Below are 22,753 nucleotides of genomic sequence, written 5' to 3' on the forward strand. Positions count from 1 at the left end.
TTATTAATCTAAATTGTTCCGCGTGCGTTTATATACTCCACTTTTTAAATAAATGTACTTTCCATGAATGGGTTTTGTTTTTATGAATAACTTAACCTAACAAAATTTTTTTTCCCCCGCTTAAATGTTGGATCCCTACTTTTTCAACTTGATTTTAGTATAAAATGTGCAACGCTTATGCGATAAAACACGGTATTTATTTATAAGCACAATCAATGGTGATGGATCATTTATGGTGGAAAAAATATATTGTGTCAGAATACCCTACCACATTTAATACATAAATTTCACATAAAAAACTACAGGGATATGCAGCTTCATCACTCAAAATAAAATTATATATTTATTTATATATTGTAAGATGTACATCAACACTCCTTAGAGTACAGATAATGGCTTGTCTGTGAATCTTGAACTAAAAGCATGCTTTGGTTATACAGGATGCGGCAGAGAGGACGGACGGTTTTAAAAAAATCATAAAATAGTTAATTTTTACGCAAAAACAAATTTGTTGATGCAATCAGGTTTACAAGGAAATAGCATTTGAGACAGTCAAGTGTGGAAAATCACATCAGGCATGTGGTGGCCGAAATTGTTAATACAGTGCTGGAGGCGTTCTTTGAAGTTCGCGTAGACTCTCTCCAACATCGCTCTCTCAACTTGGGCGACTTCCACACGAATTGCGTCCTTCAATTCGTCCAGAGTTTGGGGCTTGTTCTCGTATACTCTAGCCTTGAGGTGTCCCCATAAGAAAAAATCGCATATGGATAAATCTGGGGACCGAGGAGGCCAATGAACATCCCCAAACCTGGAAATAAGGCGACCAGGGAAGAGAGGGCAAATAACGTCCATTGATGCTCTGGCTGTGGGCGGTCGCCCCATCCTGCTGGAACCACACACGTCGGGTTGGAACATGTCGCCGTCGTAATTCAGGGAAAAAGAAGTTGGTGATAATTTCGACGTAGCACTCTGAGTTCACTGTAACAGCACGACCATTACCGTCTTCGAAGAAGTAAGGGCCAATGATGCAAGTTTGCGATACAGCCCACCAAACCGTTACTTTTGGGCTGTGCAGCGGTCTTTCCTGTAACTGTTGCGGATTTTCATTAGCCCAATAACGGCAATTCTGCTGGTTAACCATGCTGTTTAGGTGAAAGTGGGCTTCGTCACTAATGAACAAAATGAGGTTCTCATTTTGATCAATCAGTGCTTCCATCTCACGTGCGAAGTTCATTCGTTGTGCATAATCTCCGGGCTGTAACTGTTGCACAATGGCCAATTTGTAGGGGTGAAAGCAGAGATCCATACGCAAAATTCGCCTTACTGAACGATCACTGAGGCGAAGTGCAGCAGCGTGTTTCCGGGCAGATTGAGTCGGACTGCGAAGAAAGGCTTGTCGAACGATTTCAACATTTTCAGGAGTTCGAACTGTTCGCGGAGCTCCTCTTGGTCTTCTGTTGATCGGTTCACCATGCCTGCGAAGTGATTCAACCCAACGAAGGATGGTGTTTCGAGAGGGAACAGCTCTATTCCGATGAATGTTGAAGTGGCAATGAAACTCACGATGTACGACGGTGACTGACTCATTATTTCGGACGAAACAATCATAGGCAAAAACGCGGTTCTCCACAATCCAAGGCTCCGTGACGACAACTGGTAAAACAATGCTAGGAACTCACAAGTCAAACGGCACCCTTCCCACCTCTCTTGTGGACGGAGGGGGAGAGTACTACCCATCTCAAAAACATCCATCCTCTCTGCCACACCCTGTATAATTCTTGTATATGCATGTCAGGTAGTGAGATATATTGACAATAACTTAACTTATAACAGTTATGAACTGAAAGGAAGGGTAATACATAAAATCATGTGGTTTTGTATACTTAAGAGTGTGATTATTATACTATGTCATAAATTTTTTTACTAAAATAATTTACATATTTATTACTACTGTAGGTCTCATAATCTTAATGTGACTAGGCTATAATACATACTTGAAATATTTGCCTTCATTAATTTTGTTAAAAATTTTTATTTTTAAAATTTTGTTAGTTAAAAAAGTTAAAAGAATAAGGCTCTTAGATAGGTAAATTAATAAATTATAATGTCATTTGTAATATTGCATTACCTCTGCCCTCTTTATATAGTTTTAAAAACTATTGCTTTAATAACAGTTATAATATTTACATATATTGATATTTCATAAGTGCCAGTGGATTATTTAGTTATAATGACTTCATGATCATGGTGATATACTACATAAATAATACTTTGCATTACTATTAGTTAAAGTATTGCTGATAAATTATTATTAATCTATTATCAAAAGTCGTTAAAAGTAATTTTTACTATTTTCAGCTGGCTGATCATGTTTGAATATGTATTCACGTAGATTCATATTTAATTTTCAATACTCCTGTAATTACCAATGCTAGGGTACCAAGGTTGTTCTGGAACATTTTATAAGTGTGAAGATACCCATAGCAAAATGGCAAATAATATCTAATAAAATAGACGTAATAACATATTAGTTTTCATGAAAGATCAAATTACCTACTTATCTCTTATTATTCCATTAAAATTATAATAATTGGTAAAATAAAATAACACCTTTTAAATTATATCAATATATTTAGAATAAAATTATTTTTTACCTCTTAAGTTAAAGTTGAAAATAACTTGGTAATTATAGGAGTGTAGGTTGGTGAAATGATGTTTGTAAAATTAGTTAAAATAATACTTTGTCAAGCACCATAGACTCATTTTAAGTTTAAGAAAGTATAATGTAAAAAAAAAAAAATAATGAAAAGTACTAATTCTTACAGAAATGCCATTTGCTGTACAATATAGTCAAGTGATGACACCAAAGAAAAATGACACAGACCAGTTGCATTCTGAGCACAGCTTTAACACTGGCACACTATTTTCTAATGAATCTGTCAAAATCAGCAGATTAAACCATTACCTACCAATGCATAATTTTGTTTACTAGTAGTACACCTATCCCTCACTTAGCATGATTCAGAATGTGCAGATTCATTTAGCGCAATGTGGATTTCACTGCCCCAGTCTCAAGTAGCACGTCTGTAAATTTCAGTTAGCACAAAATCTCGACCAAAAAAAAAAAGAAGTTGAGCACGACACCACGAAGTCTGTTTCAACTTCTGTAACAACAGATGTGCCGTGGGATACAGTTAGTCATACAAGGGGGAAAGAGATGCGCGCGCAGGTCTGTCTACGCAATCGGCTGTTGTACAAACATCAGCTATGGCAAGTTAAATTCCGGCTATAGAGTGTAAAGGACCAAATGTTTTTATGTCCGCGCGTATGCCACCGTGCCGTACCATTGTCGCCTGGCCACAAACCGGGCAGTGAACTCAGTCTAGCCAGTGGCAGGGAATTCACTCGAACAAAAGCAACGTCTGCCCATTCAGCTGCCGGTATCTGTACGTGCTTGATCACTCATAATGAATGCATCATGTTCAAGTATTTGAGACAAAACCAGAAGTATTACAGCGCACAGATTGTCATAAAGGCCATGCTTATGTTGGTCGCACTTAAGTTTTAAGCAAGTCAACTGTGCGCACAATCGTACGAAATAAGGACTATCAAACGTTTATAGAAGTCTGATGCTGTTGGTTGTACTAGCAGGAATATATTTGAAATTAGATACCGGAACAGAAATGAACAGATGATTCACGTGGAAGAGGTTGTTAAATGAATGTTGCAATGAAAAAAATAATCATTGGCCTGACATGATTGGTGTGAAACAGGTGGTGATACGCAAATAAGAACTTTAATTTTTGAAAAATTTTAATGTAATTATCCGGACAGTAATATCGGTTTCACTGTCAGTAAAGGATGGCTTGGAAAGGTACGCGATGTGAGTTGAAGGTCATGCCCAGACGGGCAAGTCAGCCAGCCAACTGACAATAAAATACATAACCACGTACCTCCAGTTACGCTGTGTCGTATTTGTCATACAAAGTGTGATGGTGAGGCATATAAAGATAAATGGTGTGACATACTTATAGTTGAGTGTTATTCAACGCGTTTATATTACGTAAAGTATATTTTCCTACACAATTTTTTAACACATTAAATAAATAAGCCTTGCTATTTATGGAAACTAATGGTTCAGAATACGCTATATCGAATAACACGAGCATTTTTAGGAACGAATTAGTCGTGCTAAGTGAGGGATAGATGTACTCCAAAAGGGGCATTTTTAAAATTTTTTTAACTCTTTCATTTTGTGGTAGGTCATATTTTACATAAAAACACTATATTAAACACTGCATTATAACCGACACAATACGGATGTAAGCAGACTGTTCCTCTGGCTTATCACTTGCCTGCTCCAGCTCATAGGTCTTGGCACGGTCCTCGTCCATGTCTGCTATCTTCTTGTAGGCCATGGACAACCCCCACACAGCCAGGATGCAGTACACGTTGTCGCGCACCCAGGCGTGCTTGTTGACGGGGCTGGCAGGAAACAGGCCAGTCACCGGGTTCTGTGAGCACACACACCGTCACACCTCAACAGCTTGTAGGCCATGGACAACCCCCACACGGCCAGGATGCAGTACACGTTGTCGCGCACCCAGGCGTGCTTGTTGACAGGGCTGGCGGGAAACAGGCCAGTCACCGGGTTCTGTGAGCACACACACCGTCACACCTCAACAGCTTGTAGGCCATGGACAACCCCCACACGGCCAGGATGCAGTACACGTTGTCGCGCACCCAGGCGTGCTTGTTGACGGGGCTGGCGGGAAACAGGCCAGTCACCGGGTTCTGTGAGCACACACACCGTCACACCTCAACAGCTTGTAGGCCATGGACAACCCCCACACGGCCAGGATGCAGTACACGTTGTCGCGCACCCAGGCGTGCTTGTTGACAGGGCTGGCGGGAAACAGGCCAGTCACCGGGTTCTGTGAGCACACACACTGTCACACCTCAACAGCTTGTAGGCCATGGACAACCCCCACACGGCCAGGATGCAGTACACGTTGTCGCGCACCCAGGCGTGCTTGTTGACAGGGCTGGCGGGAAACAGGCCAGTCACCGGGTTCTGTGAGCACACACACCGTCACACCTCAACAGCTTGTAGGCCATGGACAACCCCCACACGGCCAGGATGCAGTACACGTTGTCGCGCACCCAGGCGTGCTTGTTGACGGGGCTGGCGGGAAACAGGCCAGTCACCGGGTTCTGTGAGCACACACACCGTCACACCTCAACAGCTTGTAGGCCATGGACAACCCCTACACGGCCAGGATGCAGTACACGTTGTTGCGCACCCAGGCGTGCTTGTTGACAGGGCTGGCGGGAAACAGGCCAGTCACCGGGTTCTGTGAGCACACACACCGTCACACCTCAACAGCTTGTAGGCCATGGACAACCCCCACACGGCCAGGATGCTGTACACGTTGTCGCGCACCCAAGCAGATTTCGCTATTTTTTTTGTGTAGTTAATATAACCTAACCAACTTTACCCACTACATTTAAGCATTTTTAATGAAGCTGACCTAACATAACCAAACTTTCAATTTGTTTGCAATAACTGAAAAGGAGTGCAAATCTAACCCCTAGAATTTACACATATCACCTAACCTAGACAGTAAAGATGTTCTAACTCAAGACCATTATTTAACTTTTCATCTCACATAGGAAATAAAACAAAGCGGTTCAATAATTATAAGGGTCGCACCTTTCCTGTAAAAAAAAAAATTATAATATTCCAAATGTTGGGGAAAATTCTTGCATTTTGGCTGTTTCGAAAAAAAATAATAAAATTCAGTAAATGGTTATTTTCAGTACTACAGACGTTCCTTGTTTTACCCTGAAAACAGTATTATTACATTCCTACTGGCTTCTAAGACAATACCATTTACACTGATGCGAACACCGCCATTTTGTGTTTTAATTTCATTGCCGATCCTGTTGTTCTGCACACAAGAAGATGTGTATTCTGGATTTGGATTTCGTGATGCTGTGGAAGGTTCCTACTGTGCATCCAAACACCAGCACCAACTCTTGACAGGAATGGAGGCGCAAAGTGCTGACGTGTTACGTGCAATAGCACATAAAAGAGAAATTTCAGTAAACTCTCAACTATCCGGGCTCAGATTATCTGGTTTTTGGGTTCTCCGTGCTTAAATTTAGTTAAATTATTAGTTTGTTGCATTCTGAAGTTATAAAAACAGATGGCATTTCACCGGCAAACTTCTTTACTTGGCTGTTCTACATTTGTAAACACCCTTTTAGTGTGTCAGAAAGCTGTTTGGTCCGACCCTTTGACCCTTCGACCGTGTTGCCCACCCCCTCAACCTACGGGGAATGCCGTGACTGCTGCTTCAGCTCTCCAGTCTCTGTTTTCTTTGTTTTTCGCGTGCCCTTACGCGGCTTTCCGTCCGCCCACATGCCAGGCAAGCACCTCACGACTGACGGCACTGTATGGATTTTGGTTGGAAGAAGGGACACCATAAAAAAAAACTAGCTAGAGTTTGTGTGTGCACCTGTTTGTGCAATGTTATTTTGAGCAGTTTTGAGTTAACTTTTCCACTTTGGCCATTGTAAATGACCACGAACGAGCAACATACGCGTAGGCAATTTTCAAGTGTCTGTCAAGACAGGTTATCAAGATGCCAATACTAATATTGTTTCCTCGTGCTATTTATTGTCCATGCTTGTGACTGGAACTTTTAATGACCAACACTATAGCTACAGCTCCACAAGGTGTGCACTACGGAAACTTTCCCGTGCCATGTCCTTGAAAAGAACTGAAGTGATTCTTATACATTCCCCCAGCCTAGCACAAGTTTCTTTGCATCTTAGTTTTAGGGAAGGACAAGGAACTGAGAGGAGTAGGGGGGAGAGGAGAGGGTGGCTGCCGCCTCTCCAGTGGACGGAGACACAGTACCTACCATATTGTTTATTTTCCAATAAGCTGAGCTACAGTACAGAAATACTTCATTTCTGCACACAATTCTACTACAGACAAATATATTGTGCGGCCCAAATTCGAGGGCAGCTATTATCGTAAAACAGATTATTTAGGCTATTTATTGGATTTCAATTATACAGGCATCAGTAGGTCCCAATTAACATGGACATTCGAGAATCTACTGTTTTATGTTCGATACATGTAATGGTGTGATTCCACAATCTCAACTAGCTGTCCCTCTTAGATTTCAATGATTTTTTTATTTATAGTTTACCTGTGAGAAGTAAATAAAAAAAACTATTTTTTTTTTTTTTTTTTTTTTAGATTTCTCAAGTGGGTGCTTTTTCTCCAATTAATTCACAGAATTTTAAAATAACACAAATTATTGCTCATTTCTGATCTAGAAAATCATTTGTAATTCAGAAATGGTTGTTGTTAGATAGCTCAAATCGGTCCCATTTTAAATCTTTTTTAACAGACTTTCATATGACATACAGCTCTTTGAGGGTTTTCTTTATTAAAAACACAAAAAACTAAATAATGGAAAATTAAAAATTTGGTTTCTTTTTTAAGTGACATTTTTAAAAACGTTTTAAAAAAATTCTTGAAAATTGTTTGCAACTTTCTTATTTCATATATTATAAACCATTTTCATATCATTATGGGTTCATGAGAGATAAGGCATAAATCTGTGATATATTTTAAGAGCAGGTATTTAATAGTACCAATTTTTGTTCATTTATTTACTTTTAACTACTCTCAAGTACATATATTGATGTTTTAAGTACTCACATACAAAGATATATAACAATTTAAATTTATAATATTTATTCGGCTGCTAAACAAATGAAACAGGTAGCACTTACTTAAGTTATACAAGTAGGCTAACCTGGGATTCTTTATTGAACTGCCTTATTTTCTCTTTGGATGCTGTGGGATAAGAGAAAGATGAATGGATATGGTCCTGCAGAGAGTGTAAATGTCAATTTGACTTCACGTGCCTTTTTGACTTATGCCAAAAAATAAGCCCGACACAATATGTCACTGTAAACTGCTATGACGTAACCATACATCTCACTAGGAACAACACTCAATCCAGGTTTCAGCAAAAGAAAAAGATACTGCTAAAACTTTCATTTTACCCTACTTCTACTGGTAGGAAAGGATGAAGATTAATGGTACCAGGAGTGGTACGTGAAGATCTGAACCCATGAACCCATTTGTCAAGAATTATTCTGATGCAATGTACTTTTCTTGCATAGAAAGGTAAAGTTAGTACCCAAAATGTTTTCTTTTGCCCAATCATAGTCTTCTTGGAGTCATTATTTGGTCTTCATATGGCTTTTGAAAACTTGCATGTGCTGCCAATCTCTAAACGGTGCCTCCAATACCATCACACTGCCTTTTTCCATACGCTGTTGCTGAAAAATGCCATACTGCATCAATAAGTGAGTTTTTCTTGTGGTGGCACAAGTTCAGAAAGTTCTTCTTGCATTGCTATTGTGTACAAGACTTATATGAAAATTATAATATCTTTGTGGGAGTTCTCTTTAAACTCAGCTTCAAAAAGTTTAAAAGTTTCTTCCGGAACAAGTAGATAGAACTGTGTTATGTGTTAGACAGTCAGAAATCACAACAAAACTCAGTTGTTTGATTTTCCCTTCGGACAAATACTAGCAGGAGACTGAAAAATGTTCAAAAATTTAGTGGAGGTGATGACATACATGTCTTAGCTTGTTATCTAGAAAGGGGCTATCTAGAGGAATTGACTCATATAACCACGGATATACCGTTCACAGTGTTACGAGGATGTCGGGACATGTAGTTTTCTATATCTGTCTAACTTCCCTTCAGGCTAATGAATTTATACTATCTGCATCCAGTCAACATAGTTGAAAAACTACTCACTCTGCCTATAAACACTTATTTCCCTTGTGACTGATGTTATTTGGTTCATCATACTTCACATACCTGATAAATAAATAATCACTTCTCTTGTGATTATTTTCCTTCCTCCATTATAAAAACACAAATTATGCAGTCAGGCACTGCTCTAAGGATATGGGGATAATACATTTTGACACATATGACATGTAAGTTAAAATTGATGAACACCCTCAGATATGTTAAAAATGTTTATATGCAGTGTACACGTACCCGTGGTACTACACTAATAATAATAAGACGACAGACATACGTTATGCTGGACTGGAGTGACACAAACGTAAACAAACACCTCGTTTGTTTACAAACACAGGACTGCCTGAATGGTAGATGATATTTGTCAATACACGAGTGCTTAATATTACTTAGCCCTGCTTGCCATAACTTTAAAATATTATCAAGGAGACTAACCTGTAGTACAAATAAACAATATATGATTTTCCAAGAAATTTTAATAATATTGATGAATTTGAGGCAAAACAATAACATAACATTGGACTTATACTTGACAATGGCTAAAGTTCTCTGAGGCACAATGTGACTAGCAAAAACATGAATGTTATTGAAAATGCAGGACGTTACGAAGGGCACCCGACTCGACAAAAGTCCATTCACGTTCCGTCTCTATTGTTGGTATCCGACACAACACGTAGATGCCGCCTACACATTAAATAAGGGTGGGGTTTGCTCCGGGCTAAAACTCTGTCGGTAGGCTATTTCTAACCCCAGGACCTCTGTGGGGACCGCGGACAGTTTCTATTAGGAGGCACAGTCTCTGCGATAACGTCTCGTAGCTGGAATCACCGTGTAAGATGAGGGGAGTTTGCAGTCCAACAATGCGCTGGCGCCGACTCAAGGCGACCGCGCCTTACCTTGCGAATGCAGCGCTGGCTCCACAGTCTCCAGTCTGCGTGAAGGCTGTCCCAGGGGGTGCGTTGAGATGCACCAGTAGGCACCACACACTTTGTCATCAGAGCACTCACACAGGCGAAGTTCCGGCGCGCGCGTAGTCGTTTCCCGGACCGCGGACGCGTTGAGATATTCGATAATTACCGTCTGAAATGTTGATAATACCAAAAGTTCAACTTCAGGTCGCGATTCCGCAGCCCGGAATCGTGGGTAGCGAAAACTTCTTACGCGAAGCGATACGTGCTCCGACTCAGTGCAGCGGACCGACTTCCTGAGAAATCGCCGGGAGGCTCTTTTATACCTCCGCCGCGCGTCCCCAGCGGCCTCTCCTATTGGCCCGTTTTTTAAGTTCTGTCGGTTGCCGATTGCCGCTAATTCTCTTCAAAAGTTGAATATTTACTAATGCCGCGGACCATTGCTGACTAGGTCCCCTCAAACACTGTTTATATTTACTTAAATACGCCCTACTGACCATATATATTTATATGTGGGCCGTGTATCGGTACACATTTGCCGCTTCCTGTTGCAATTTAAATTTACGGTCCACTGTCGCACCAAGGAAGTTTTAAGTGTCAACAGTATCAGACTCAGTTCCACACAACACTTATCTGAGAGAAGGTGGTAAAATCGCAGAAACCCAGTAGCACACGACGAACCAGAGTAAGGGATGGCAGCAACCTCCATCAGGGTTTGGAGTGACGGTAAGAACAGCCCGTCAACAGCTGGTGTCGGGGCCTCCAGATGACAGCTGCTACGCCCGGTACATGATCCGGGGCGTTCTGTGTCTCGTGGCAGCGACAGCTCCCGCTGGACACCGAAGCCGGGGAAGGACTGCCCTTTTCTGCCGCAAGCTGCTCCTTGACACACTACCAGTCCAGTAGCAGGACATGTTGACCAACGTTTACCAAACTCATGGATAAATTCACTCAAAGTTCATGACGAAGGTGCCATTATTCTCTTGCTCACTCTTCTGTTCTTAATGTCCTAGTCACATTAAGCCTTTTCCTAATTTGCCAGTAATAAGATAAAATAACTTGCCTTCCTCTGAACATGGCCTCTGTATACATAACGATTAACCACAATCATACAAATTATTAATGAAACTGAGTACAGAACCTACAGCTATTACAAGAAAACTTTGCTAGGTATGAATTTACCTGCCTATAGTCTCCATCTCAAATCATAACTTTACTGTACTAAACTCTCATCACTAATTTAAACCTTATACAAAAGTTTACAATATAAAACAACACATAATATTTGGGTAATATATAAAAAATATTTACATGGCCTGTCTGGCGAAACAAATTAACATTTACCCAACATGAAACATAAAATAATCACTAAAGTTTACCTATGTTTACACATAATACAATCCACAAAAAAAAAACTGACTGCTACCCTAGACATTAAATACAAACACAAAAATCCTTGTGTATTGACTTCAAGTGAATGAAATGTCATGGGGAGTCACGTGGCCACAAAACAAAATTCGCTCTCCCGCGAACGTAAACAAAGGAGGGGAACGGGCAGGAGAGGAGAAAACTCCTCCGTCCTGCTCCTCCCAGGCGAAAGCCAATGAGCGCGCGGAAGGGGGGGAGAAAACACGTCCCACTTCCCCTCGCGCGGCGAACAGCTGAGGCTAATCGCCTCCCAGACATGCCGGCCACAGCTCGGCACGTAATCCACCAACGGGAAAAACGGAGTTCTAACACTCCGACACAACTCTATGCTACAACAGAAATGACCACTCACGGGCCACAGAAAAACAAATCTCCCGGAGCGTACCTCACGCTACACAGAGAGAAACATAAGGGAAAAAAAACAAACACAAACGAAGCTGGGCTGGAACAAAAAAAAAAAAAACATCGTAGGCACACAACTAGACGTACAGCACTACAGACGAAATAGAAAACAAACAACATTAGAAGGGGTAACACACGCTAACTACACGTAGCACTTATACAGAGACTAAATCAGGTAAACACAACACTTATGACACACGGTGTTAAAGCTTGCTGGCGCTGAAAATGCATTCTTTTTCCTCACTTTTATCACAAAAAAAACTCACGCAGCCATGTTATCGCCTCTTTATTTTCTTTCTTCCCCTTGCTCACGCATCGATACACTCGTGAGTTGCAGGTTAGACACTAACACACTACTCACAGGCGGCTAATCAGCTCCTGCGCTGTAAGTAGACACGCAGCAGGAGTGGAATTACACGTCACTCAACTCGCTACAGCACGACGGGCACACACGCCACGGTCGTTCAACGTGTCAAAAACCTGTCTACACGATACTAAAAGGCGGGAACACATGGCCTTCGCACTTAATGCACACACACACACTAAGGAAATGCACTAACACCATGAACACCGTTCACAAATGGTCAACAACTGGCTTCTTGTAAGCTCTCAGTTGTGTTAAGTTGTATCTCCCGACGACTTCTCCGGTGTCGATGCTAGATAGAGTGTAGCAATTCTCGTTGGTCACATTCGTGACACGAAACGGTCCAGCGTAAAGAAGGCAGAGCTTCTTGGTAATAAATTCCCACTTCTTACTCACTGGTGCTGTTTTCCGTAGTACAAAGTCGCTTACCTGGAAGCCTGCGGGTTGTGATGCCGGCTTCCGGCGCTGTCTCGCGGCCGCTTCAGACGTCAGCTTCGCTCGTACAAATTCATGCACTTCCTCGCAGCTCGGTAAATCGTTCTGCTTCGGTAAACTGTCGACGTTCGGGAGGTAGTTAGGGTCAATTACTTCGGACCGTGCCCGGCAGAGGATTTCATAGGGGGTTAGGCCTGTCGATGAGTGCACTGTATGGTTTAAGATGCACTCGGCATACGGTAGCATATTGCACCATGATTGTTGCTTGTTGTGACAGTAGGTGCGCAGAAGGTTACCCAGCGACCGCATCTGTCTCTCAACCGGATTGCTCTGCGGGTGGCGGACAGATATCGTTGTAGGGGTAACACCCAAATCTCGAACGCCCTGTTGCCATATCGGGCTGACAAACATCGTAGCGCGATCGGTGAGCACACGCTTTACCTTGCCCATCTCCTTGACGTAACTTTTAAAGTGTCGTAGTACCGTCTTCGCACTGGCGTTGCGTATAGCATACAGTTTGGTATGTTTGCTGAAAATGTCGATTAAAACGAAAACGTGTTTGGCGCCTCCCGTGGACACGGGCAAGGGACCAAACAAGTCCGCTGAGACGCACTGGAGAGCTCCTTCTGGAATGATGGCTTGCAACACCCCGTGTAACTTCACTTGCGGGTGTTTGGCCTTCTGGCAGAGATCGCATGATGACGTCACCCGCGCCACCTGGCGCGGCATCCCCGGCCAGTAGAGCTGATGGGATAGGGCGTGGTACAGCTTGTTGCTACCGACGTGGCCTAGGGACAGATGAACCTCCCAGACTACTTCCGACCGGATCTTGACGGGAATAACGGGTTTCCATTCCGCGTCAATATTACCTGGTTTTTGTGAGTGGTAGAATAAAATGTCAGTAGCGGACGTACAGAACCGATGATGAATCGGATGCTCAGGCGGCCGCTCCAACAGGAGACCACGTATCTTGTCACAATACTTGTCCTCACGTTGCTGGTTACCCAGATCTCGCAGTAGCTCCTTTAGGCGTGGATTGTTATGCAACCGCTGCGCGCCGGCAGGCGCCACAAGGAACTGGCGTGCGCGCTTCGCACACGTGGCGTCTGACACATGAATTTCTTCGCGCCGGCTCAGATAGTCAGCAGCATCGTTATCTGAACCCTTAATATACTGGTACTCAATGTCAAACTCCTGGAGTACCAGGTACCATCTCGTCAAGCGACTGCCGAAAATCTTGCTGGCTTTAAGGCAGGTTAGAGCCTGGTGATCGGTGAGTAGTTTTATTCTTTCGCCGAGCAACAGGTCACGGAATTTTTGTAGGGCCCACACGATGGCAAGTGCTTCGCGTTCCGTCACCGTATAGTTCCGCTCCGCGGCACTCAGAGTCCGGCTGGCCATCGCAACTGTCTTCTCGCAGCCGTCCTCGTCACACTGCGCCAGCTTGCAGCCCAGGGCAGATTCCGACGCATCCGTGTACAACCGGAACTCTCTGTTCAGCACGGGGTGGTGAAGGACTCGCTCTTCCATGAACAGCCGCTTCAATCCCTCGAATGCGGTCTCGCACTCCGGCGTCCATGCTCAGACTTGGTTTTTCTTGAGCAGTTGAAAAAGTGGTACTGCCAGGCCCGCTACTCGGTCGGAATAGTTCCGGTAAAATCCAACCACTCCCAGAAACGCGCGCAACTGGCGGACGTTTCGAGGCATGGGGAACTCCCGGATCGCCTGAAGTTTCTCCGCTGACATCTTGATGCCTTCTGGCGTCAGGATGTGGCCGAGAAACGGAAGCTCCTCCCGGCAAAACGCTGACTTCCAGATTTTAACTGTCATCCCAGCACCTTGTAGCTTGCTCAGGACGATGTAAAGTTGCTGTAGATGTTCTTCAAAACTGGACGATGCGATGAGAATGTCGTCGACGTAAGCTCTTGCAAAGCCTTCGCACTCGGGGCCCAAAGTCGCTGATAAACACCGGGTAAATTCAGCTACCGCATTGCACAACCCGAACGGCATGACGCGAAACACATATTGTTGATGGTGAAACAGGAAGGCGGTATACTGGCAGGAGCTGTCTTCCAGCGGAATCTGCCATGCCAGTACCCTGATGACAAATCCAGCGTTGACATGAACCTTACGCCCTGATATAGGCACAGTATCTCCAATGTTTCCGTTGGGCTCTCGCGATCCTTCACAGTCAGGCGGTTCAGTTCCCGCGCATCGAGGCAGAGTCTCACAGTGCCGTCCTTCTTAACCACGCAAACAATGGGGTTGGCATAGGGACTGGCCTCACGCCTTATCACTCCCCAGTCCAACATCAGCTGAAGATACTCTGTGGCTTGCTGGCGGAATTTTTCCGGGATGTTGTACGACTTCCGATGATACGGCTCGCCTCCTCGGATGCGGATCTTGGCTTCGTAGAACCTGTTGAGGCCGGGCCGGTCTGAAAACACAGCTCGGTGATGCTCTAACAGCCGCAAAATCTGCTGCCGCTGGTCTGCACTCACTGTCGTGATACCACTCAACGACTGTCTCAAATCGTCCAGGGTAGCCTGCATGACGTCAGAAGAAGGGCCGATGCTAATAGGTCTCGCCACGGTCCCGTCATGCAACAATCCGACGAATTTCCCGCAAGCCATCCAGTGTTTCGCAAGCTCCGCCGGTCGTGGATCGTCACGCGCAGTTATCGTCCATTGCTGAAAATCGATTACAATACCGTACCTAGTCAAAAAATCGGCGCCTAGTATCAAGGGCTTAGCTAACCCACGTACTACCAACACTGTAAACTCCTTCAGCTTTCCTAGCCCCTCCAGCGTAATCAACACCTGCCTGTTGACTGTAGGACTTGGTCTAGCTGTAACAGCTATTATTTTCAAGGCCGGTACAGGAATCTTGGGAAGAGGTGCACTATGTTGCTCTAGGTATGTTAGCATCTCTTCGCTCATGCACGAAACCTCGGCTCCTGAGTCGATTAGCACCTGCACATCCTGTCCATTAATCTGCATTGTTATTTCCGGACAAACAACCTGTTGGTAAGATACGTCACTTCCTTCTAACTCATTGTACAAAAATTCACGTTCACTGTCACGTAAAATGACAGTATACAAAAACTTCCTATAACTAAGGCAGAAATAGTTGCAATTATCATCCCCTACAGGCCTTAACTTTACCCCTCTGCCGGTAATGTGGGTCGCGGTCCGGGACACATTGACCTCAACCCTTTCTAGTTTAGCAGGTTATCCTGCCTAGGCAGGCCCTGCTGCGCAGGAGGTCCCAGGTCCATTGTTGCCAACCAGCCTTGGCCTTGACCCGCGTTGTAGGTCTGGGTCCGAAAGACTTCAGTAGCTGGGTTGAGTGGCTCGTTGCGGGCAAAATAGCCCTGCTGTGATGACACTCCTCCCTGCTGCGCCGTGACGTATTGTTGCGCGCTGCCGTCACTTGAGACGCGCTGCAGCGGGGCACTACGAGCGGTGTCATTTTGCAGTCTAGTCTTCCCCTGCGTCTGTGCGTTTCTCGTTTCCGCAGGGCCGTGGGTGTCGGCTGTCTGGCGTTGCAGCCCGGAGTTATCGTACTCATTTTCCGAGTGATACCGGCGCCCTCGCTCGCGTGACCTTGACCTACACCGGTCGTCTCGCTGATGTCGTCGCGCGCTGCGGCTGTCCTCTCCATCGCTGTTATACTTGGACTGTGAGGACCACCAGCTGGTTTTCCGTTTGCCGCCTCTACTGCGGCGCTGACGTCCACCCTGTTGCTCCCCGTCGTTCGGCCCGCATTGTCCGTAGCCTGCGTCACGCTCACAGCGCAACATGTTGACGGGTACCTGGCGGCTGTCTCTTTGCCGATCACGCTGCTGCCAATAATTATTGACCGGCTGGGGCTTCGGCACGAATGACGCCTTGTCCATGCTGTCCTGTGCTGGCTGGGTCTTGGTCAGCTTTTCCAGCCTATCTAGCAACAGCAGTTGCTCCCGGAAATCGGCGATGTCACGATACGTCCGTCCAACCAGCTGTTTCTGGTAATGTAATGGCAGCTGTTCCGTGACAGTGGCGTAGAATTCTTCGTCGCTCATAGTGAGGGTCAGGTATTCGTCTTCTCATATATCTGGGATATGTGAGATTCCAGTGACGAGCCTCGCTTGGGATCGTAGCGCTCCGAGTGCAGTTGCGCCCTTAAGGTGCCTTGTATCTGCAGATTCCCAAATTGTTGAATAAACAACTCACGGAACTGCGCGAAGGATGTTGTGGCAGGGATGATAACCTCCCACCAATAATAAGCATGGGACTTCAGTGCAGTGCTGAGACATTTTAACTTGTCCGAGTCAGTCAGTCCGAATGTCCGTGAATATTCGTCCAATTTATTAAGGAAACGTATTGGGTTCTCCCCAACTTTGCCTGAGAAACTGGGCATCGACTCCGACCAGTGCCTAGCCGGGTGGTGCAGTAGCGCATCCGAGTCCAACAATGGTGTGCTGAGTGGCGCGCTTGCTGGCGCTGACGCAGAGTCTGGTACAGTAGGCTTGGTCATTGCGCTAATTCCCGCAGCTGGCTCTGAGTTACCGCTGCTGTAGGTGACACTGTGATGGGGCGCGCTGCTACACACGGGATTGGAACCCAGGTTAGCCAGGCGCTGCTCCAATTCCTGGAATGGACGGTCAGATGCAATGATTGTTGCCGAGTCCCGCAACACAGCTGGTCGATCTTGTATTTGCACGGCGCTGCTGGCCAACGTATCAAATCTACTGTGCAATGTCGCAGCCGATCCTTCAATTACTTCCAGGCGCGACGCGATCATTGTTGTCTCCTCTCGGAGAACTGCATAGTTTGCCAGGCAGCGATGCTGTAAATCCTGCCGCTCCTGCGCTGCAGACTCAATGCGGCCCTCAACAATGCCTAGCTCCTTAGTGACGTCATCCAGGCGCGACGTGACGACAACTACCTCATTGTCGACGTAACTAATACACATAGTAACTCCGTCCAGACGGACGCCCATGTCCGTCATGGCCGTGTCCACCCGCGTAGTGATGTCGGCGACGTCCGTCCTAATTTGGTTGATACTGTCCGTGACACTGACGTGAACGGCCTCGAGACGTGCGGAAATCACGTCCAGACTTGCACCCATGTCAGTCATGGCAGTGTCCAGTCGCGCACCCATGTCAGTCGTGGCAGTGTTTAGTCGTGCCCCCATGTCAGTCGTGGCAGTGTCCAGCCGTGCGCTGACATTTTGATTAATGTCCGTGGTAGCTGTGTCTAGACGTGCACTCATGTCAGTCGTGGCAGTGTCTAGACGTGCACCCATGCCAGTCGTGGCAGTGTCCAGACGTGCACTCATGTCAGTCAGGGCCCTGTCAAGGCGAGTACTAACACTAACATCGAAATCAGCCACAACACTGTCCAGACGTCCGTTCAAATCGGTACGGACAGCACCTATGTCGATCGCCAGCCTCAAAAGTAGCTGTTCGATCCTGTCCGTCCCCGTAGACGTCGGCTCTGAACCGCTGCTCGGCTCGTCCCTAATCGGTGAACACTCATCTAAAGAGGGAGCCGTGTCAGTTTCACTGTCGTGACACAAGTTGTCACCCTGCTCCTGCTGATCCTGCTCCTGCCCAGGTCGCTGGCGGACCTCACGCAACGGTTGCTGACGAGACATAATTCTGGCAAGAAACTGTCACTACTAAAATAATACGTGTCCTGGTCACCTCTACTCGAGCCCCACTTGGCGCGACAGAATGTGTACACGTACTCGTGGTACTACACTAATAATAATAAGACGACAGACATACGTTATGCTGGACTGGAGTGACACAAACGTAAACATACACCTCGTTTGTTTACAAACACAGGACTGCCTGAATGGTAGATGATATTTGTCAATACACGAGTGCTTAATATTACTTAGCCCTGCTTGCCATAACTTTAAAATATTATCAAGGAGACTAACCTGTAGTACAAATAAACAATATATGATTTTCCAAGAAATTTTAATAATATTGATGAATTTGAGGCAAAACAATAACATAACATTGGACTTATACTTGACAATGGCTAAAGTTCTCTGAGGCACAATGTGACTAGCAAAAACATGAATTTTATTGAAAATGCAGGACGTTACGAAGGGCACCCGACTCGACAAAAGTCCATTCACGTTCCGTCTCTATTGTTGGTATCCGACACAACACGTAGATGCCGCCTACACATTAAATAAGGGTGGGGTTTCCTCCGGGCTAAAACTCTGTCGGTAGGCTATTTCTAACCCCAGGACCTCTGGGGGGACCGCGGACAGTTACTATTAGGAGACACAGTCTCTGCGATAACGTCTCGTAGCTGGAATCACCGTGTAAGATGAGGGGAGTTTGCAGTCCAACAATGCGCTGGCGCCGACTCAAGGCGACCGCGCCTTACCTTGCGAATGCTGCGCTGGCTCCACAGTCTCCAGTCTGCGTGAAGGCTGTCCCAGGGGGTGCGTTGAGATGCACCAGTAGGCACCACACACTTTGTCATCAGAGCACTCACACAGGCGAAGTTCCGGCGCGCGCGTTGTCGTTTCCCGGACCGCGGACGCGTTGAGATATTCGATAATTACCGTCTGAAATGTTGATAATACCGAAAGTTCAACTTCAGGTTGCGATTCCGCAGCCCGGAATCGCGGGTAGCGAAAACTTCTTACGCGAAGCGATACGTGCTCCGACTCAGTGCAGCGGACCGTCTTCCTGAGAAATCGCCGGGAGGCTCTTTTATACCTCCGCCGCGCGTCCCCAGCGGCCTCTCCTATTGGCCTGTTTTTTAAGTTCTGTCGGTTGCCGATTGCCGCTAATTCTCTTGGCGCTGGCGCGCATGCGCCGTCACACTACTTCAAAAGTTGAATATTTACTAATGCCGCGGACCATTGCTGACTAGGTCCCCTCAAACACTGTTTATATTTACTTAAATACGCCCTACTGACCATATATATTTATATGTGGGCCGTGTATCGGTACAGCAGGTATTATTTTTCTCTGCTTTCTTTTATTGCCATAGCCAGTCATGTCTTATAGTGAGAGTGAGCCACAACAGAGACTATACATAGTCTCAGGTTAGCCTACCACCATTATTTATGTAAATGCTGCCTGTTAAAATTCTTATCAATTACTTTGTGAGTACTTCAAACATCAATATTCATACTTTAGAGTGGTTAAAAGTAAATATATGAACAAATATTGGTACATTAAACACCTTCACGTAACATATACCACAGATTTATGCCTCATCTCTCATGACCCCATAATGATCCCAAAATGATTTTTAATAGGTAAATAAGAATGGTGCAATCAATTTTTGGGAACCTTTTATAAAGACACTTTTTGAGAAAACCAAATTTGGAATTTTCCAACATATTATTTTCTTTTGTATTTTTTAATAAAAATAACTCTATTCAGTTGTATGTCATATGAAAGCCCATTAAAGAAAGATTTAAAATGGGACCAATTTGAGCTTTTCTAGCATCAAGCGTTATTTAATTACAAATGTTTTTCTAGGTCAGAAACAAGCGAAATTTGGGTTATTTTTAAATTTTGTAAATTAATTTGAAAAATAAAACATAAAAAAAAATTTAATTTACTTCACACCGGTAAACTGTAAACAAAAAATCATTGAAACTTAAAAGAGTCAGGTACAATGTGTGTGCTGATTTGACGTGGAATGACCCAATGACAATTCCTTATTTACATCATGTTACATGCTATCACACTTAACAAGTTGTGTCATCGTGCCTCCCCATACAGCAAAAAAAATCCCTGTTAAGGGTTGATGCCTATGTTTGGATGCACAATAGGGACAGATTTTATTTAATATATTTTTATTTACCTTCCACTGCATCACTAAATCCAAGTACACCAATCCCTCACTTATCATAACTGATGCATTCCTAAAAATATTTGTGTTACTCAAAATTGTGTCCTATGAAGCATTAGTATCCATAAATAGCAAGACTTACTACTCACTTAATGAGTTTTAAAATGTGTATAGAAATATTCTTAAAGTAATATAAATGCATTGAATAACACACAACAATAAATATGTCACACCATTTATCTTTATAAGCTTACTATTGAATTCTTTGTATGACAAATACGACGCGTAACGGGAAATAAGTGGTTATGTACTTATTGCCAGTCGGATGGTTGGCTTGCCCAGCCAGACGTGACCAACTCACATCACGTTTCTTTCTACAAACTTTCTAAACCATCCTTCACTGGCAGTCAAATCGATAATTAACTTCCGGAAATTTACCATTTTAATTATTCAAAAACTTAAGTGCTTGGTTCATATAAATCCTTTCAGGTCCGTGATTTTTTTTTATTCCACCATTCATTTAACAACCTTTTCCATGTAAACCATCTATTCATTTCTGTTTCGGTATCTAATGTCAAATATATTCCCAGTAGTACAACCAACAGTTCTTATTTCGAACAATTGTGCCTACAATAAAAAATTCCTGAAAATTGTTTGCAACTTTCTTATTTCATCTATTATAAATCATTTTCATATCATTACGGGTTCATGAGTCAATATTTGACTTGCTTAAAACTAAAGTGTGAACAACATAAAAGTGGCCTTCATGACATTCTGACTGCCATATACTTCTAGTTTTGTCTCAAATACTAGAACACGATGCATTACGCTCTCACTTGGAAGCCGTAAATTGCAATATGATTCAAATTGCATATACCTATACAGTTACTGGCAGAAAAATGGGCAGATGTTGCTTTGTGTTTGTGCGTGCGAGTTCCCTGCCACTGGCTAGACTGAAGTTCGTCACAGCCCAGTCTGTGGCCGGACAACAATGGAATGGCCCGTCAGTATACACGCGGACGTACCTTTACACTCCACAGCTGCAACTGAACTTGCCATAGCTAATGTTTGTACAACAGCCGATAGTGTAGACAGACCTGCGTAAGTATTATCTTCCCCCCTCGTACAGCCTGTATGTTCCGGTAAACCTGTTGTTTACAGAGTTGAAGCAGACTTTGTGGCGTCATGCCTGACTTTTTTTTGCCTATGGTGATCTCATTCTAACTGAAATTTACATAATTGCTATTCAAGGCTGGGGCAGTAAAATAACATTGAACTAAATGAATTTGCACAATTTGAAGACATGCTAAGTGAGGGATTGGTGTACAAAATATGCAAGTACTTATATGAGAGCCACATGATGTAGTTGCTACACTAACACACAATGGCACTGGTCACATCACTATATAGGCTACCTAATGTAACCTATACACAGAAATTTCTCAGAAACCAGTCAGAATTTATAAAGCTGTTTTCAAGGCCAATAGAGGAACATCTTAAGTTTTAGAATCAACCAATTTACTACAGTAAAACCATGATAAGAAGTTTTTCAAGAGACTGGATGCTAAAAACTTCATAACAGAGAAAACTTCTTAAAAAGGAAATACATAGTTCAATTTCAGTTGCTACATTAAAACAAATTTTACTCAAATGGCATTGTATTAACTCAAAAATTACGCTAAACTATTATTATTGTCTGCATGCTGAAAAAGCTATACAAGTAATTTTTGACGTGACAACGTCTTAATAAATCGATGAACGCTGGCTTCACGCACAAAAAATTGTCCCACTACGGATGTCCCACTACGGATGTGTTTACGCATGCTTGGCATCTCTCTGGTATGTTGCGGACAGTACAGAGAACTCGACCGGCACATGGTGGCGTACTGGTTCGAGGTTATTGTTGTGCACCGCGCCACGGGAGTATATTCGCAAGGAAATGGTGTTCTTACAAGTGCGTATTATTTTAATTACTAGTGTAAATCAGTATATTTCAACAGTGTTGTATGAGTATTGTTTTAGCTGTGTAACTAAATATTTATTGCTGGTATGATACTTTTCACGCTTTAGTTTGACATTGATAATTATTTGTCATAAGTAATTATTTGATCAACTAAATCACACACTGTATTATAGTTATGAGCCCACGACATGTAAATATTTTGAGTCCAACAGAGAATATGCTAGTTAAAAGAAATTCAAACAAATATCATGCGTGGAATATTATTAATTTATACAATCTGAAACAATTATTCTCAATATGGTCTCGTGGCCGTGTGGTTAGCATGGATGACTTCCAATCCAAAGGTTATCAGTTTGAATCTCGGCAGCTGTAATTTTTTTTTTGTACTTGTAAAAATAAATATGGTGCACGCAACATTTCAAAAGCAATAAATATATTTGAATTAATGAACGCAAATAAAAGTAAATTTATTAATTAAATTGTACATTTCATTTCACTCCTTCTTTGTATCCATAAAAAGTAGTGATAATTCAATCAAATTGATTCAATTTTATTCATAAAAGT

The 22,753-nt window shown here is 43.6% G+C and overlaps 1 protein-coding gene across 1 annotated transcript in view; it reads right to left on the reverse strand.

Annotated features, from left to right (window-relative positions):
* The window catches only part of LOC134535751 (probable phosphorylase b kinase regulatory subunit alpha), a 582,726-nt gene that overhangs the window by 555,245 nt on the left and 4,728 nt on the right, over window positions 1–22,753 (reverse strand). The window contains exon 2 of the mRNA XM_063374982.1: window positions 4,356–4,514. Coding sequence (XP_063231052.1) covers window positions 4,356–4,514 — 159 coding nt within the window. The remainder of the gene's footprint in view (window positions 1–4,355; window positions 4,515–22,753) is intronic.

The sequence above is a fragment of the Bacillus rossius genome, chromosome 10 (genome assembly GCF_032445375.1).
Source record: "Bacillus rossius redtenbacheri isolate Brsri chromosome 10, Brsri_v3, whole genome shotgun sequence".
NCBI classification, from domain to species: domain Eukaryota; kingdom Metazoa; phylum Arthropoda; class Insecta; order Phasmatodea; family Bacillidae; genus Bacillus; species Bacillus rossius.